Source organism: Cucurbita pepo, chromosome 7 (genome assembly GCF_057944985.1).
Source record: "Cucurbita pepo subsp. pepo isolate OVF chromosome 7, ASM5794498v1, whole genome shotgun sequence".
Taxonomy (NCBI): domain Eukaryota; kingdom Viridiplantae; phylum Streptophyta; class Magnoliopsida; order Cucurbitales; family Cucurbitaceae; genus Cucurbita; species Cucurbita pepo.
The window spans coordinates 10,993,829-11,012,627 of NC_141804.1; the positions used below are offsets into that span (position 1 = coordinate 10,993,829).

The window sequence follows — 18,799 nt, forward strand, 5'->3', positions numbered from 1 at the left end:
CCGCTAGCAAATAGTGTCCACTTTGACCCGTTACGTATTGTCGTCAGCCTCACAGGTTTTCACGCTTTTATAAAGGATATTTTGTTCGTTCATCAACCGATTTATTTGTGTAAATAGTGATATTTAATGATCTCCCATTTGTATTTTGGATAATAAAATGAATTAAATTGTGGAAAGCTGAATCATCTGAATCAAACCAAACTGATTTTATTCCATTTAATTTTAATCCTTTTGTAAAATGAGATTTCATTTTCTTATTTATTTACTTATATTTAATTATTTTTCAAATATTTCATCTTTTATTATCCATTTTGAGTAATTATAACTTTTTTTTTTTAATTAAATGTAATTCGTGCTACCGAAAATGTTCTCCGACAATAATTTAGGTCCCGTTTGTTCATTTTTAATTTTTTATTTGTCTCTCGTACATCTACAATGGAACACTGCTATTCGTATTATTTTAATTTATTCGAATAATTTCTCGATTGTTATTGAGCGAGAACAGGGTACCTACAACAAGGACAATCAGCGTTAGCTTGGAGCCAAGGGACCAAACAGGTGGAGTGGAACTTGTGAGCGCATGGAAGATGGACGAGTGGCTCGGCCGCTCTGAACCTTTCGAGACAAACAGTGCACTCTTCCTGTTCGGAGGCTTTCCATTTCATTAGCTTCCCCCAACTGAACCTCTTCTTCGTTGTTGTTTCTTCCTTTCCCTTCGCTTTCTCCTTCTTCAACCCTACTTCTTCACTACTACTCTTCTTCCTATAATTCAAAAAAAAAATAATAATAATAAATTTTAACGTTCGTTTTAGGTTAAATTTTAAATTCGGCTATTCTCGTAGTTTCAACTTGATTTAAAAGTTTTGAATTAGTTCTATTGTGATAATTTAGTAGAGCCTTCAAGTAGCTAATTCGTTAGTTGTCGGGATTAAATTATAGGGTCGAGTAAAAATAAACATAAGTGAATTAGGTTTTTAAGTGGCTAACGGATATAGTTTAGGGACGATTTGTAAGGTTTAATCAAATTAGAGACTAAATTGAAACTTTTAAAATTCTAGGGACCAAATTGAAATTAAGCTTAAATTATAGGAACGGTTTATTTAGCTACATCTATTTTATCTTTTGATAAAATATATATAATCAATTGAACTATGCTCAAATTCTTTTCTTTTATATTTATTTCGACGGTTTTTTTTCTTTTATTTTTATTATTAAATTTATATTTCTTTCTTCTTCTAGGTCAAGTGTTTGGTTTTTGCTATAAATTTAGATTTAAGTTCAATTTAATGAAAATTAATACAATGATTTAATTAGTTTTTTTTTTCTAACCCTAAAGTTTTAATAATTAAAACAAAACATTTGACCAATTAATCCCTAAACTTTGGTACTTGTTGCAATCAACTCCTTCAACTTTGTTTCGTGTCGTAATTATACCCTTAAACTTTTAATTTAATTAATTATTTTATGGGTTAGCACGAAAACCCCAATTTATACACTTAATAAAGTTGAAGGACCTAATTTTCGATAATAATTTTTACAATTTTCTTATTAAAGTTTATAGTTTTTATTTTCTTTACTTTCAAGTTTACTTAATTTTAGTTCAAATATGATTAAAATATTTTTAAAATTAGTAAGTTAAAGTTAATTTTTTTAAATAAGAATAATAACCATTTATATGCTTAAAAGACCAAATGATTTAGGCTCAAGGATAATTAATGTAAACTATATATATATATATTTTAATTATCAAATAATTAAACTATATAGACTAAAATTAGAAATTCAACCGCCTAACCCCACAACTAACAGATATTATCTTGTTTAGGTTTTACTAGTCATATCTCCTACCCGATAATTATATGCAGTAAGTAGTTTTTTGATGGCAGTGGACTTGCGATTGTGTAGCAGTCACTTTCCAGCAACAAGTGAGTTAAGTCTATTCGTTCTTGCGTCGCCTATGGTCAAGCGACGTATGCTCGAGCCTTTGGCCTCGGTTCAAGAGGAAAGTTTTAGAAAATAGGGACAAAGAGATTTCGAAAGTAAGATTTGAAAAACTGAAATTGGTGTTATATATGGGAATGTAAGCAAAAGGTAGCACTCAGTTTCTAGCAACAAGTGAGTTAAGCCTATTCATTTTTCCGTCACTAGCACTCACTTTCTAGCAATAAGTGAGTTAAGCCTATTTGTTCTTCCATCGCCTATGGTCAAGCGACGTATGCTCAAGCCTTTGGCCTCAGTTCAAGAAGAAAGTTTTAGAAAACAGGGGTAGAGAGATTTCGAAAGTAAGATTTGAAAAATTGAAATTGGTGTTAGATGGGAATGTAAGCAAAAGGCAACAAGAACTACTTACTGCATGTAACTATCGGGCAAGGAGAAGTTGACAACACATCTATTAGTGAAAGGTTTCACACACCCTTGTAAAAGTGTTTCGTTCTCCTACTCAGACTGGGATATCATAGGAAAAAAATCAACTAAAATAATATTTTAATTACTATTATATATATATAAAAAGATAAACAAAATTATGAAGAAATAAGGTGGTTCATGAAGAAATTACCTTGAATTCTCAGGTTTTCTGTGCGTTCTCAACCTCTCATCCAACCGTTCCTTAGCTTCTCTTGCAGCTTGCCCAAGCTTCTCGTTCTGGTAAGCGTGATTCGAAGAGCACCGTTGCTTATACAATTGAAATCATTCATCAAGATTTTCCCGGGAAACAAACGGAAAATTCGAAGGATGTGATGGAATTTTCTAGATTTGTTTTGATACCTGTGAAGAAGATGAAGTGAGGTGGAAATCACGGTTGCTTGTATACAAACAGAAGGAGGACCTTCTTGTGGATCCTAATTTCGCCGCCGTGGACGCCGAGTCCGATGACGTTATGCTCTGGTGGAACCGCCGCCGTCTTGCGCATTCAACTCCAGGCAACATTCCAGCCATGGATCGACGAGTTTATTTAGATGAAATAAATTCGAAGATGATTTTGAGCAGATTTTGATTCAAAATTTGAAGAACTTGTAAGTTTCAGCAGATTAATGAGAGCATAATTGCAGAAAAACAATGGAGTTCATCAGATGAAGAAAAACAGAGAGGAGATAACTTGTAAAATCCTCGAACACTCGCTGATTTCAACTCAGAATCAGTGGAGTTCATCAGATGATGAAGAACAGAGAGAAGATAACTTATAAAATCCCCAAACACTCACTGATTTCAACTCGGAATCAATGGAGTTCATCACATGATGAAGAACAGAGAGAGGATAACTTATAAAATCCCCGAACACTAAATGATTTCAACTCAGCATCAATGGAGTTCATCAGATGAAGAAGAACAGAGAGAAGACAACTTGTAAAATCCGCGAACACGCACTGATTTTAACTCAGAATCAATGGAGTTCATCAGATGAAGAAGAACAGAGAGAAGACAACTTGTAAAATCCGCGAACACGCACTGATTTTAACTCAGAATCAATGGAGTTCATCAGATGAATAAGAACAGAGAAATGATGAATAAGAACAGAGAAAACATAACTTATAAAATCCCCAAACACTCACTGATTTCAACTCAGAATCAATGGAGTTCATCGGATGAAGAAGAACAGAGAAAACATAGCTTATAAAATCCCCGAACACTCACTGATTTCAACACAGAATCAATGGAGTTTCTCAGTTTCAGCCAATGAATCAGAACCACACAGTTGCTGAAAAGCCAGAACGACAAAGAACAGAGAAAAACTCGCCAAATCCAGAAAAAATTCAACTCAAAATCAATGAAGTTTCTCAGTTTAATCAAAATGAACCAAAATCCAGATGCGCTGAAAAAGAACAATTCCAATCGAAATCTCTCATTTCCAGCAAATCAAACAACAAATCCAGAAACAGAAACACGAAGAACACGAAGAACACAAAGAACAAAATGAAACGAACTGGAAAGATCGATCGAAGATGGGGAAATTGGATCAGAATGAATTAAAATCATGATAAAGAACGAAGGCCAACGAAGCATGGAAATGATGAAGGTAATGGACAAAAACGGGTCCCCGCCATTGAAGGTGAGCGTAAAACGTACAATAATAACAACACGATTTTCTCAATCATTCCTCTCTCTCTCTCATGAAAGTAGTGAGAGAAAACAAGGAAGAGGAAGAAGGGAAGAAATTTCCTACAAAATTACAGACTAAAAGATAAAGCATAGTGGATCTGTGTGTATCTTCTTTTAAGAAAAAGTTAATATTAATTCAATTTTAGTTCGATAGGTTAAATGAGCATATCTCCTATATGTACGGTGAACGGTTACAAATTGTATTAGAGTCGGTGGTATGTCAATGAGGACGTTGGCCCTAAAGACGATCGATTGTGAGATCCTACGTCTATTGGAGAGGGTAACGTAAAAACCTATTTCTAATAGACGCGTTTTAAAATTATGAGCCAAATTGCCCTTTTACGTCAAAGTAGAACTCGAGCATAGCCCTTTTAGGTCAAACCTCTCCCTAATTTTCAATTCGCTTCTCTCTCTCGAGCGAGTGAGTGGTGTCCGGTGAACTCGAACATAGCACAAAAGATAAGCTACTCATTACTTGTAACGACCTAGGCCCACCACTAGCAGATATTGTCCTCTTTTGGCTTTCCCTTTCGGGCTTTGATAAGCTACTCGTTACTTGTAACGACCCAGGCCCACCGCTAGCAGATATTATCCTTTTTGGGCTTCCCAGGCCCACCGCTAGCAAATATTGTCTTCTTTGGGCTTGCCCGAGGGCTTTTCCTTTCGGGCTTCCCCTCAAGCTTTTAAAACGCGCCTGAGGGGAAGGTTTCCACACCCTTATAAATGGTGGTTTGTTCTCCTCCCCAACCAATGTGACAATCCATCACCCTTCGGAGCCTAGCGTCCTCGCTGGCACTTTTTCCTTCCTCCAATCGACGTGGGATCGCCTCCAAATCCACCCCCTTTGGGGCCAAGCGTCCTTACTGGCACACCGCCTCATGTCTACCCCCCTCGAGGAACAACGAGAAGGCTGGCACATCGTTCGATGTCTGGCTTTGATACCATTTGTAACGGCCCAGATCCACCGCTAGCAGATATTGTCTTCTTTGGGCTTTTCCTTTCGGGCTTCCCCTCAAGGCTTTAAAACCATCGTTCAGTGTCTGTCTCTGATACCATTTGTAACGGCCTAGATCTACCGCTAGCAGATATTGTCATCTTTGGGCTTTTCCTTTCGGGCTTCCCCTCAAGGCTTTAAAACCATCATCCGGTGTCTGGCTTTGATACCATTTGTAACGGCCCAGATCCACCGCTAGCAGATATTGTCCTTTGGGCTTTCCGTTTGGGGCTCCCTCTCAAGGCTTTAAAACACGTCTAGGGGAAGGTTTCCACACCTTTCTAAATGGTGGTTTGTTCTCCTCCCCAACCAATGTGGGACATCTCGGGCTTCCCCTCAAGACTTTAAAACGTGTCTGCTACGGAAAGTTTTCACACCCTTATAGATTGGATATCACATTACTATTATTATTTAGGAATTTGTAAAATAAAAAACATTTATTATTATTTTTTAATTATTTGTGTGGGTGTGGGCTTTGTCACGTTAAAGCTGCTGGGCCCAACAACATTTGAAGGAATTTGTTATTTTCGTAGTTCGGTTATTGTACGAGGTTCATTGGTGACATTTCTACTCTTGTCGTTTTCTGGTTCATAGGATCGATCGATCGATCTCCAAGATGTCTTCGGTTGAATCTTTATACTTAACCACGGTAAACACTTCACACGTTTGTTCTAAAAAATTGAACGGAATTGTGTAACTCATGACGTGAATAATGGGTCGGGTTGACTTTTTTAGTTGTGTCAATTTAAAAAATAGGGTTCACAGCCCAAGTCGGTAAATGTTTGATATTTGAGTTTTATGAAATTTTAGTTATTAGTGTAATATGTACCGTTGATAAATATTTTTTTAAAATAATTAAAAAAATGAACAACCCGACAACCTAACTAAAAATAGAGGGTTGAGTTGGGTTAGTTTGTGAACCCTATCTAGGTCGTTATTCAGGTTACCAACCCAACCAAACTGAAATTTCATGTCGATTCAAAAAAATGTATAATACATCTCAATTGAACCTATGTACACTTCTAGCATTGCTAATGTGGTGTCCCACATTGGTTGGGGAGGAGAACAAACCACTATTTATAAGGGTGTGAAAACTTTTCCCTAGTAGACCCGTTGTAAAGCCTTGAGGGGAAGCCCGAAAGAGAAAGCCCAAAGAGAACAATATCTGCTAGCGGTGGATCTGGGTCGTTACAAATGGTATCAGAGCTAGACATCAGGCGGTGTGCCAGTAAGGATGTTGGCTCCAAAGGAGGGTGGATTTGGGGCAGTCCCACATCGATTGGAGGAAGGAAAGAGTGCCAGCGTCTAGTCATCGGACGATGTGCCAGCCTTCTCGTTGTTCCCCGAAGAGGGGTAGACACGAGGCGGTGTGTCAGTAAGGATGCTGGGCCCCAAACATGAGTGGATTTGGGGGCGGTCCCACATCGATTGGAGGAAGGAAAGAGTGCCAGCGTCTAGTCATCGGACGATGTGCCAGCCTTCTTGTTGTTCCCCGAAGAAGGGTAGACACGAGGCGGTGTGTCAGTAAGGATGCTGGGCCCCAAACAGGAGTGGATTTGGGGGCGGTCCCACATCGATTGGAAGAAGGAAAAAGTGTCAGCGAGGACGCTGGGCCCCGAAGGGGGGTGGATTGTGATGTCGCACATTGATTGAGGAGAGACTCGAAAGAGAAAGCCCAAAGAGGACAATAATTGCTAGCGGGGTCGGGCGGTCCCACATCGATTGGAAGAAGGAAAAAGTGTTAGCGAGGACGCTGGGCCCCGAAGGGGGGTGGATTGTGATGTCGCACATTGATTGAGGAGAGACTCGAAAGAGAAAGCCCAAAGAGGACAATAATTGCTAGCGGGGTCGTTACACCTAGCTAATTCAACCCAGGGAACTTTAATTAAAATGCAAATTTAAGTTTATATTTAAATTCTAATTTTGATTAATAAAGAAAATTAGAAAAATCCCATCAAAATTAGGTAAACGAAGAATTATAACCGTACAAAGAAGAAAAGGCAACGACTCAAAGGCACAATTTTAACCGTGAGAGGTAGAATTACAAGGATGCCCTTTTAAGTTTCATTATTGGTTCTTTACAAATACATATTCGGGGGCTTTTTCGTAGTTTCACGCTCCACCTACGGGGTATATATAAACGCTCAAACCACTCATTTTTCTTCCAGCACCATCATTATTATTCGATTTTCTCAGATTTCTCTTACACCGTTTTTCAGTTACCATTATTCTCTCCAATGGACGATTCGAACGAGCATAAAGAAAATGCCTCACCGTCGTCTCTGAAGGCGAAAATCAAATCTTCTCTGTGTTTGTCCTGCTGCCTTCGTAGGCACCGGAACGGCCACCACCACCTTCAACGCCACCAACACCAACGGCGGATGTCGTTTTCCTCTGATGGAGATGTGCCTAGTCCGCTCACGAGGTGTTCCTCTGCCAAGGATAAATCCAGATCTCGCGAGAGTCCTGAGTCTAAGGCCGATTGGCGTCCGCATTTCATTTCGCGACTTGGCCGCCATTCTCGTCGTCACTCTTCTGCTTCCGTCGATTTTCACTACGATGCGCTTAGTTATGCGCTTAATTTTGATGAAGGATACGATGAAGGACATGTTGATGATGCGTTTCCGCTCAGAAATTTCTCCTCTAGGTTACCGGCTTCTCCGCCGAAATCAGCGCCGTCTTCCTCGGAAACGTCGAGGGAGATGACCACGGCGTATAGCTAAATTTCTAATTGATTTATTATTGGAGGCGTTTTGAGGCTTAATTCGCGGCCGATTGTAAAAATTCTTGCAACGGTACGGTGTGGTTATACTTATGAACGACAAGGTTCCCTGGAGCGGAAGCGATTGAATGCCAAAGGTAAATTTCCCCCAATTTTCGGTGTATAAATCGTCTGGAAATGCGTTTTGGTTTTGCATAACTTTTTATTCATCAAACAACTTATATGTATGCCATTGCCTGTGTTTATATAGCATATTCTAATTTTTCAACATAATTTTCATATTGTTCTTGTCTATATATATATATGAAAATTGTTCTTGTTTGAAGACTCTTTTGTTTCGTTAAGATTTCTTTAAAATTACTTGCTACAATAAAATTTTTAGAATTATGATTGATGTTCAAACAGTTTTCCATTGTTTGAAGACGCTTTTGCCGATCTTACACAAATTTGTTTTGTTTCTTAAGGAAATGAGTTCGCATTTTCTATTTCTACAGTAGGAAATTCATAAATAGTAACTCCTTGTATACTGAAGAATGGTTGAATTTTATTCAGTAAATGAAGAAATATTACTTCAATAATGAGTCGATCTTACTAAATAAATTATTGATTCACAACAAATAAGATATCACATCAATTAGTATTGATAATTAGTAGTCTCTTAAATCATTAAATTGATGCGACTTGGGACTGGCGTGGTGTGTGTATGGCTATTATTATTTCACATGTATGATCAATTATGACTCTTTTTCAATAATTATTAAAAATATGTATTTGATATTTAATATACTTTTAAAACTGAATCCAGGCCTATTTAAGAATCTTCTTTTTATTTTTATATTTTTAAAACCCAAATATTTTTTATATTTTTAATTGAATTTATAATTGTTTTTTTTTTTCTATTTGATTTTAAGCTTTTAAAACAATTTTCAAAATATTTATTTTAGTTATAAAACTTTTTTTTTAAAATACTATTTTTATATAGGTTTTTATCTTTTCCCTTTTTTATATAAAATATATTTTTTAACTTTGTACCGTCTTACGAAAATAATCTAAATTTTTAGTTTTAATAATATTCTTAAAGTTTAAAAATATATTTATTATTATTAAATAAATGAAAATAGTCGATAACTCAAAAGTCGGTTACAATTAGTAATTAAGCAAAAACTATTTATGCATACTCCATCAAATAGAAAAGAAGAAAAAAAGAATTTATTACTATTTTTTGAAAGGACATTCTTTGGGTGTGTTTAGGCTAGGTTGGAAGAAAGTCTAATTTAGAAAATGATCCGGAAACTTTCATATGAGAGGTTTATAATAAAAAAATACTATCTTCATTGGTGCTCATTGGTATGAGGCTTTTGAAGGTTTCAGATCAGCTAATTTAGGGAATGATCATGAGTTTATAATCATGAGGCCTTTTGGAGGAGAAGTTCAAAGCAAAGTCACGAGAGCTTTATACTCAAAATGGACAATATCATATCATTGTGGAGAGTCATGTTGATCTAACATGGTATCAGAGCCCATCTAACATGGTATCAGAGCCCATCTAACATGGTATCAGAGCCCATCTAACATGGTATCAGAACCCATCTAACATGGTATCAGAACCCATCTAACATGGTATCAGAACCCATCTAACATGGTATCAGAACCCATCTAACATGGTATCAGAACCCATCTAACATGGTATCAGAGCCCATCTAACATGGTATCAGAGCCCATCTAACATGGTATCAGAGTCATGTCCTAAACTTAGCCACGTCAATACATGGTCAATACACGTCAATACATGTTAGTATCATGAGTCCTGTCCTAAACTTAGCCATGTCAATACATGGAATTTAACCTGGGATAAGAGTAATGTCCTAAACTTAGAATTGTATCAAAGTCATGTCCTCAAATGTTGGAACAAGTAATGCATAGACTCCAAAAGAATAGGAGTTGTGAAGGGGAGGTTGAGAAATTGTATCAAAGTCATGTCCTCAAATGTTGGAACAAGTATTGTGAGCCTCGAATGCATAGACTCCTATTCCAAAGTCATGTCCTCAAATGTTGGAACAAGTATTGTGAGCCGTTGGAACAAGTATTGTGAGCCGTTGGAACAAGTATTGTGAGCCGTTGGAACAAGTATTGTGAGCCGTTGGAACAAGTATTGTGAGCCGTTGGAACAAGTATTGTGAGCCGTTGGAACAAGTATTGTGAGCCGTTGGAACAAATATTGTGAGCCGTTGGAACAAGTATTGTGAGCCGTTGGAACAAGTATTGTGAGCCTCGAATGCATAGACTCCAAAAGAATAGGAGTTGTGAAGGGGAGATTGAGAGGAGATGACGGGGGAATAGGAGTTGTGAAGGGGAGGTTGAGAGGAGATGACGGGGCCGACGACCACGACTAATTTATGATCATCAATTTAAGAAATGATCATGTACCATCGGGAGCCACCTAATTATGAGAGCTTTAGCTTAGGACGGAATGAAGCACAAAACCAATTTCAATTTTCCATTCACTGTCGCGGAAGATCATGGTGAGTCTACAATGGAAGAAATTTTCAATTTCTATCCATTATCATTCCCCTTGCCAGATTATTCCTTAAGCTCATTAGTAACGAAGAAAGAAAGAAAGAAACAGTCGATCGGAAAGCCAAATGCTGCCGAAAAGATTTCCATGGCAGATTTCATAGAAATCAGGTACAAATTCAGAAGAAGACAAACAAAAAAAAACAAGATATATATGCACATACACCAAAAAAAAAAAAAAACGTAAGATCGCATATCTTAATTGTTCTCCAAACACAAAGAAGACCAAATTTCAATCCTCGCCATCTATATCACTGCAAATTGTAAAACACACGAACGGATCCAATAACGTTTTTCAGATCACAGAAACATGGAAAAAAATAAAATAAAAAAGTCACAATCAAAAACCGCATCTCATCTCATCTCATCTCATCTCATCTGGTTCCAAATTATTAAACGTCTAGGGCAGGAAAATCAACTCCTAAATTGTAGAAAACAATAGAATACGAAGAACGGAAAAATCAACTCCTGGTAAACTGAACAGGAGCGTCGTCGTCATCGTCGTCGTCGCTCAAAGCGGCACCAGGCTGTGAGGACTTACCGACGACAGGGGAGGAGGAAGGGGAAGAGGAAGGAGAGGCGAAGGCGAGCGTCAAGCAACCTTCGCTCCAGGATCGGCGAATGGGATAGGAGACGGATTTGTACTTGGAATGGTAGCAGTGAGAAAGTTGACGGCGGGATTCGTGGAGAGCGCAGCCGCAGTTGCGGTGGTAGGGACGACGGTGGATCTCGGAGTCACAGCCGGCGATGCAAGCCTCGTAGACGGGGCGGAGGACGCCGTCGGCGGCCATGGAAGAACGAGGAGGAAGGAGATGACCGACCACCAGGTGCCCGGAAGGTGTTTGAAGAAAAGCGCGAGAGAGTGAAAGGGGAAGGGATGGAAGGGAGTATTTATAGGCGCCAAAAATGCGAAAGGGAAGGCCTGGTTCGTGGAGAACGGGGGAATAAAGAGGCGAAGGGCGTTGTTTTTTATAATTTATTATAAATATTAATATTATAAATTAAAACTAAATTTATTTTAATTTTAATATTATAAATTAATGTATTAATTAATAAATTTAGCTTTAAAATAAATATTAATATTATTTGTTTTTGTGCTTACGATTTATTAATATTTTAATTTTAATTTAGCTTAAAATTAAATTTAAATAAAGCTTACAATTGGTCTTTATTAAAATAACTAATTTTTATATAATAAAAAATATATTTAAATATATTTATGAAATTTATATAGATAAATTTAATAAAATATTTGTTTATAAAAAAAGTTAATTAATTTATTAAATATATGGGATAGAATTTTGAAAAAAAAAAAAACAGTCAAAATATATAAAATTTCAAATTTTAAAACAATATTTTTCAAAATAAGACTAAATTTATAATTTTAAAATTTCAAATTTTAGAGCGGGGTTCTTAATCAGTTCCCACTACTCACTCTTAGCCGTTTCACATGGAAAATGTGAGCCCACGTCCTACAGCCCCATTGGACAAGGGAGAAGTTGCCCCCCAATGAGAGGGACTATCATGTCTTACACGAATACGACTCTCCACAATGATATGATATTGTCCACTTTGAGCATAAGCTCTCATGGCTTTGCTTTGGACTTCCCCAAAATGCCTCGTACCAACGGAGAGTGTATTCTTTGTTTATAAACTCATGATCATTCCCTAAATTAGCCGTGGGGGACTTTCATCATCCAACATCATGGACCCAAGAGGTACTCAGCACACCCCTAGATAAGATACCATATATTCTCAGATAGCCATGCAGAGGTAATGTCTCGTAGGGAGACACCGACCATTTTTAGTTCGGTATAAGAAACTTTCAAGGTTTAAATGAAAGGACGGATAATCAAAATAGATGAAATTTGTAATTTAATCTAATTGTTGGTTTTATTTTCTATTTATTTATCAATAACTTAATTTTCAATTTGAAAACTATTTTTTAAAATAAAATTTTCTTACATATTTTTAAATGTTATTAAAAGTAAATTATAAAACAAATAAAAAAAAATGCGCATATAGAGACATTTTCTTTCTATATCTTATAATTATTTATTTTTTTGTTTTATTTGATGTGACATTGAAATTAAATTTGTCCTATATACCTAACATCTTTGTTAACTATGTAGCATTGTATTATTTCATTTTTTTTTTAATATATAGTCTTTCATAGTGAAAATTTGTCACATCTAATATAGTAATACGGATAAAATTATCGATAAATACTAAGCTATATAACGGGAATTACATTGTATTTTGACTTTTCATCGATCTCCTTAAATATATAAAATTAATATTCGTAGTTTATTTTCGTTGTCTTTCAAACAAGACATGTTACTGTTCTTTACTAAAGTTTATGTACGAGGTTGGACTAAATTCTAGCTTGCATTATCGACAAAGTCTGCTAGAGGATAAACGATCATCTACTATGATGACGTAAGGTGTTCGTGGGCTGAATTGGGTCGAGTTTGACCATTTTTTAGATCCAATCCAAATATTCGGGTTATAAATTTTTTCAACTTAAACAATTCTTACTAAAGAATGAACCGAATACTATTTATATTTGTGTGAGGCTTTCTGGGGAAGTCCAAAGCAAAGCCATAGAGTTGCTCAAAGTGGACAATATCATACCATTGTGGAGGTCCGTGATTCCTAACATGGTATCAGAGCCATACCCTAAACTTAGTCATGTCAATAGAATCCTCAAGTGTCGAACAAAGGGTGTACTTTGTTCGAATACTCAAAAAATGAATCAAGCCTCGATTAAGGGGAGTCTACTCGAAGGCTCAATAGGCTTCAAGAGAGGCTCTATAGCGTACCTTGTTCAAGGGAACTTTGTTCGAAGACTCCAAAAAAGGAGTCGAGCCTCAATTAAGGGGAGTCTATTCGATGGCTCAATAGGCCTCAGGAAAGGCTCTATAGCGCACGTTGTTCGAGGGAAGGATTGTTGATGGATTGTTGATAACTATTGGGATGAAGTCTTACATTAGCTAATTTAGAGAATGATCATGCCGTAAAATATTTATTTATTTATTTTTAAATATTTAATTAAGATTTACCGCTCGTTTATAACGTAACTCAAAATTTAATTCTTAAATGTTTTTTTTAAATAGCTTTAAATTCGACATGTTATAGTTTAGGAAACTAATGTAATCAATATTTATTATTTAAAGCTTTAAACCAATTTAATTTAACTTTAATTTAATTTCAGTTTCACCTTTGACGTTGCGCCGTTATATAGTTGTAATTTGTCCGTTAACTGATGACGTGTCAGGTCCACAAGGAATTTGGGCTCCTCCACGTGTACAGATCTCGAACTCGTGGCGTCGGTGGCCTTTTTAATTTTACTTTTTAATCCATTTTAAAATATAATATTATTATTATTATTATTTATTACACAATATTTAATTTATATTATACTTATTTATTAATAATCATTTAAAAGATTTATTAAAAATATAATAAACTAAATAAATAGGCTCAAAATATATAGATCAAAATTATATTTTAATTTATTATTCCTATTACGTCCAACCCCTTATAAATAATATTTAAGACTATCGGTAAAGTTTTACTAAATCATACGAACAAAATTATAATTTTTAAAACTTTACGAATTAAATTTTAATTTTCTCTAAACTACTCTAACCGAATTTGGAATTTAGCTTATAGATAAAATAAAATAACATCCGGGACCCACCAAGTGATGCTGTTGTGACTGAACTTTAATCCGACGTGATGTTGGGGGCGACGGGCACAGGCACACTGGACTTTGAAGCTTTTCCACTAATGGTTGATTTGAGGTGAGGGGTAGATTGAATCTAGTCAGAAAATCAGTTTCAGATGGCCTCTGTCTATGTTTTGGGTCATTGACGAGGTAATTCAATTGGAATATGAAAATTAATAAATTAATAAAATATGTGATGTCCCACATCGGTTGGGGAGGAGAACAAACCACCATTTATATGGGTGTGGAAATCTTCCCGTAGCAGAGGACAATATCTGCTAGCGGTGGATCTGAAATGTTACAAATGGTATCAGAACCAGACACCGAACGATGTGTCAGTCTTCTCGCTATTCCTCGAAGGGGGTAGACATGAGGCGGTGTGCCAGTAAGGACACTGAGCCCTAAAGAATGGTGGATTTGGGGGCGGTCCCACATCGATTAGAGGAATGTGATGTCCCGCGTTTTAAAGCCTTGACGGGAAGCCCCAAAGGGAAAACCCAACAAAAGTGGATTTGGGGGCGGTCCCACATCAAAGACTTGAGGGGAAGCCCCAAAGGGAAAACCCAACAAAAGAACAATATCTGCTAGCGGTTAATCTAGGTCGTACAAAAAATTAAGGGGTAATAATGTAATTTGATTTTGCTAGTTTTCTTCAATGCTAAGTTGCTCACACGTTAAGATAAAAATACCTAAAAAGTATTAGGCGAGATCCATTGCAATATAGATCCAAAAATTGTGCAAGTCAACCCTTTATTAAATTAAATTTTATTTCATTTTTTTAAGTTTATAATAAAAATATATATCGAGAATTTCAATTTTTAGATGCGTGAACTTTTAGCGAGCTCGGTAAAAAACTTTATTTTAATAATTTTTACAAGTAGAAAATTCAAATTATAATTTTTTTTTTTCCGAAAGGACTAAACTTGTAATTTCCAAATTTACCGGTTAATTTAATTAGTTAAAATATTATATATCTAATCAAAATATTTGACGTTGGAATATTTACTTATTTAGATTAAAACTGAAAAAAAAAAAAAACTAAATGGGTTATGTTTTTTAATAGCCTAAATCCACCACGGACAGATATTGTCGAATATTTACTCTCATGGGTTAAACGAGAAGAAATGGGTTATGTTGTGTAACAACGTAAGTACACCCCTAGTAGATATTGTCCTACTTGAGCTTTTTATTCTGGACTTTTTTTAAAAGTTTTAAAACGTATCGCTGGTGAGAGGTTTTCACATCCAGTGTTTCATTCCCCTCTTCCATTGATGTGGAAACTTTTAAGTCGTCCTCATAATCTACCAGTCCAGCGTCCTCGCGGGTAATTCTCATCTCCAACTGATGTAGGATCTCACAATACAAGATTTTAACTTCCAAGCTTGTTACTATTGAACTAAGCTCACTTCAACGAGCGATATAATTGTAATGTTATAATTCAACTGATTTAAATATTATACATCTAATTAAAAATGTTGAGGTTCGAATCTTTAACTTCACATGCTAGCTCGTTGTCACTAAGCTAAGCTCACTCTGTCCCGGCAAATTTTAAGAAATTTTATTTATTTATTTTAAGGTTATTTTTAAAATAAAATTTTGGAAAATATAAAATAATAATAAATGTAAAGGAAAACGAGTCCGGCAATCGGCAGGCCCCAGAAACGGAAAATTTTCTTTGCTCGTTATATACGGACGTTTCGCCTTTCTACAGAGTTGTCTCTTCCGCCATAGCAATTTCTTCGGTTCCCAAATCTTGCCTTCTTCCTCCATCTCTGCCGCCGCCGCTGCTGTTTCCCATTTCCCTTCTCGTGGGGGATCGTTCAGATCTCTGTACAAAGGTCAGTCGGTTCATTTCTTGCAAAAGATTTCGAGGCATTTTGATTTAACTTCCTCGTTTTTTTCTATTTCCATCCCTAATTTTTTGTAGTATTTGTTCTTGAATTCATTACGAATTCGATTAAATCATTGTCTATTTGCTTGTTTTGATTCGGCATTGATATTTCTTGAATCTGGGGTTTTCAGATCCGATTCAAATCGAAAATGGGTCTGTCGAGAATGAAGTTGTTAAGTCGATTTCGGATCTTGGTTTTAGCTTGTTCTTTGATTTTTCAACTCGGATATGGATTTTACCTTCCTGGTAGCTACCCCCACAAATACGTTGTGGGCGACTTGTTGTCGGTGAAGGTTAATTCTCTTACTTCTATTGAGACCGAATTGCCATTTAGGTATTATAGTTTGCCGTTTTGTAAGCCTAAAGAGGGTGTTAAGGACAGTGCCGAGAATCTTGGTGAGCTTCTGATGGGAGATCGAATTGAAAACTCGCCTTACCAGTTTAAGATGTTTACAAATCAGACGGATATCTTTACGTGTTCTTCAGGTCCATTGACATCTGATCAATTTAAGATCACGAAGGAGAGAATTGATGAAATGTATCAGGTTAATTTGATTCTTGACAATTTACCTGCGATCCGTTATACTCAGAAGGAAGGCTATGTTCTGCGGTGGACTGGTTATCCAGTTGGGGTTAAGGTTAAAGATGCTTATTATGTGTTCAACCATTTGAAATTCAAGGTTCTTGTTCACAAATACGAGGAGGCCGATATGGCTCGCGTAATGGGCACTGGTGATGCTGCTGAGTTGATCCCGACGATTGGGAAAGAGGGATCTGATATTCCTGGATATATGGTTGTTGGGTTTGAGGTGGTTCCTTGTAGCGTCGTGCACAATATCGAACAGGTGAAGGACTTGAAAATGTACCAAACATATCCTAATGCGATACAGTGTGATCCGACCACTGTATCGATGCCGATCAAGGAAGGAGTGCCTATTGCTTTTACATATGAAGTTATGTTCGAGGAGAGTGATATCAAATGGCCATCTAGGTGGGATGCTTATCTTAAGATGGAGGGATCCAAAGTCCATTGGTTCTCGATCATGAATTCGATGATGGTGATTACTTTTCTTGCTGGTATTGTTTTTGTTATCTTCTTGAGGACCGTTCGGAGGGATCTGACCCGGTATGAGGAGCTCGACAAGGAGGCTCAAGCACAGATGAATGAGGAGTTATCTGGCTGGAAACTTGTTGTTGGTGATGTCTTTAGAGCTCCCTCGAATTCGTCACTCTTGTGCATCATGGTTGGTAATGGGGTTCAGATTCTTGGAATGGCAGTTGTGACGATATTATTTGCAGCCCTTGGATTCATGTCGCCAGCGTCTCGTGGAGCCCTCATTACTGGTATGCTGTTTTTCTATATGATTCTCGGCGTTGCAGCTGGTTACGTTGCTGTTCGTTTGTGGAGGACAATGGGTTGTGGTGACAACAAAGGATGGATTTCTGTCTCATGGAAGGTCTCTTGCTTCTTTCCTGGTATAGCCTTTTTGATCTTAACCACTCTGAACTTCCTTTTATGGGGAAGTCATAGCACTGGAGCCATTCCATTTTCCCTTTTTGTTATTCTGCTCTTGCTCTGGTTCTGCATATCGGTTCCACTTACGCTCGTTGGGGGTTACCTCGGGTCCAAAGCGTCTCATATCGAGTACCCGGTTCGTACTAACCAAATCCCTCGTGAAATCCCTGCTCAGAAATATCCATCCTGGTTGTTAGTTCTTGGTGCTGGCACTCTTCCTTTTGGAACGCTATTCATTGAGCTGTTCTTCATCATGTCTAGTATCTGGATGGGTCGTGTGTACTACGTTTTCGGGTTTCTCTTCATTGTCTTGGTCCTTCTCGTGGTGGTTTGCGCCGAAGTATCTTTAGTTCTTACCTACATGCATCTGTGTGTGGAGGATTGGAAATGGTGGTGGAAGTCCTTCTTTGCATCTGGTTCGGTTGCCATATACATCTTCTTGTATTCCATTAACTATCTGATCTTCGATCTCAAGAGCCTGAGCGGACCGGTCTCTTCGACCCTTTACCTCGGATACTCCCTTCTAATGGTGTTCGCGATCATGCTCGCAACCGGTACGATCGGGTTTCTTTCCTCGTTCTGGTTTGTTCATTACTTGTTCTCTTCAGTGAAGTTGGATTGATGGAGTTTCTTAGAAACAGCAGAAGATCAGTGGCAGGCAGTTTAGTAGAATTGTATGGATTGTTTGATTATTATGATATGATATGATATATTAGTTTTCGTCGATTCATTTCAAACGCTTGCGACGACATGAATAATACCGTCCAGTTCTGATGTATTTTCTTTGTGTTTTAAGGGAGAGATTGTTGCCTGGATTATGATATGATACAATACAAATAGATTTTCATTTGCATTCTTAGATGTTTTAATGGTAGTTTGTAACACAATTATGTGGGGTTTTATTAGTATATGTACACTTCATTTCACTTGTCCTTTATATATTTGATTCATTCCTTGTTAGAGTGTTTATGTACTTCAATTGAGCTATAAATGAATCAATGTTCTCGTATCTGTTGAATATTTATGTGAGATCCCGCGTTGGTTGGATAAGGGTGTGGAAACCTCTCTCTAGTAGATGCGTTTTGAAACCGTGAGGTTGATTGTGATACGTAACGGGCCAAAGTGGACAATATCTATTAGCGGTGAGTTTTGACTCTTACAAATGGATAAGAGTCTGACATTGGGCGGTGTGCTAATGACTACGTTGGCTCACAAGGGCCAAAGTAGACAATATATATTAACGGTGAGTTTGGACTCTTACAAATGGTATAAGA

At 37.0% G+C, this 18,799-nt stretch overlaps 4 protein-coding genes across 4 annotated transcripts; 2 read left to right on the forward strand and 2 right to left on the reverse strand.

Moving 5' to 3' along the window:
* Positions 1–431: 431 nt before the first annotated feature.
* On the reverse strand, positions 432–4,141 carry LOC111798918 (uncharacterized). The gene is made up of 3 exons (XM_023682268.2): positions 2,767–4,141; positions 2,558–2,673; positions 432–762 (listed from the first exon to the last, which is right to left on the reverse strand). Exons 1-3 carry the CDS (start codon positions 2,935–2,937, stop codon positions 489–491), a joined length of 561 nt encoding a protein of 186 aa, XP_023538036.2. The 5' UTR covers positions 2,938–4,141; the 3' UTR covers positions 432–488.
* Positions 4,142–7,259: 3,118 nt separating this feature from the next.
* LOC111798189 (uncharacterized) lies at positions 7,260–8,087 on the forward strand. Its single transcript, XM_023681194.2, has one exon. It carries the CDS (start codon positions 7,330–7,332, stop codon positions 7,813–7,815), a length of 486 nt encoding a protein of 161 aa, XP_023536962.1. The 5' UTR covers positions 7,260–7,329; the 3' UTR covers positions 7,816–8,087.
* Positions 8,088–10,560: 2,473 nt separating this feature from the next.
* On the reverse strand, positions 10,561–11,328 carry LOC111798188 (uncharacterized). Its single transcript, XM_023681193.2, has one exon. The coding sequence runs from the start codon at positions 11,177–11,179 to the stop codon at positions 10,850–10,852; it is 330 nt and encodes a 109-aa protein (XP_023536961.2). The 5' UTR covers positions 11,180–11,328; the 3' UTR covers positions 10,561–10,849.
* A 4,426-nt stretch (positions 11,329–15,754) lies between these two features.
* Positions 15,755–18,462, forward strand: LOC111798397 (transmembrane 9 superfamily member 11). Its single transcript, XM_023681507.2, has 2 exons — positions 15,755–15,956; positions 16,141–18,462. Exon 2 carries the CDS (start codon positions 16,159–16,161, stop codon positions 18,145–18,147), a length of 1,989 nt encoding a protein of 662 aa, XP_023537275.2. The 5' UTR covers positions 15,755–15,956; positions 16,141–16,158; the 3' UTR covers positions 18,148–18,462.
* The last annotated feature ends 337 nt before the right edge of the window (positions 18,463–18,799 follow it).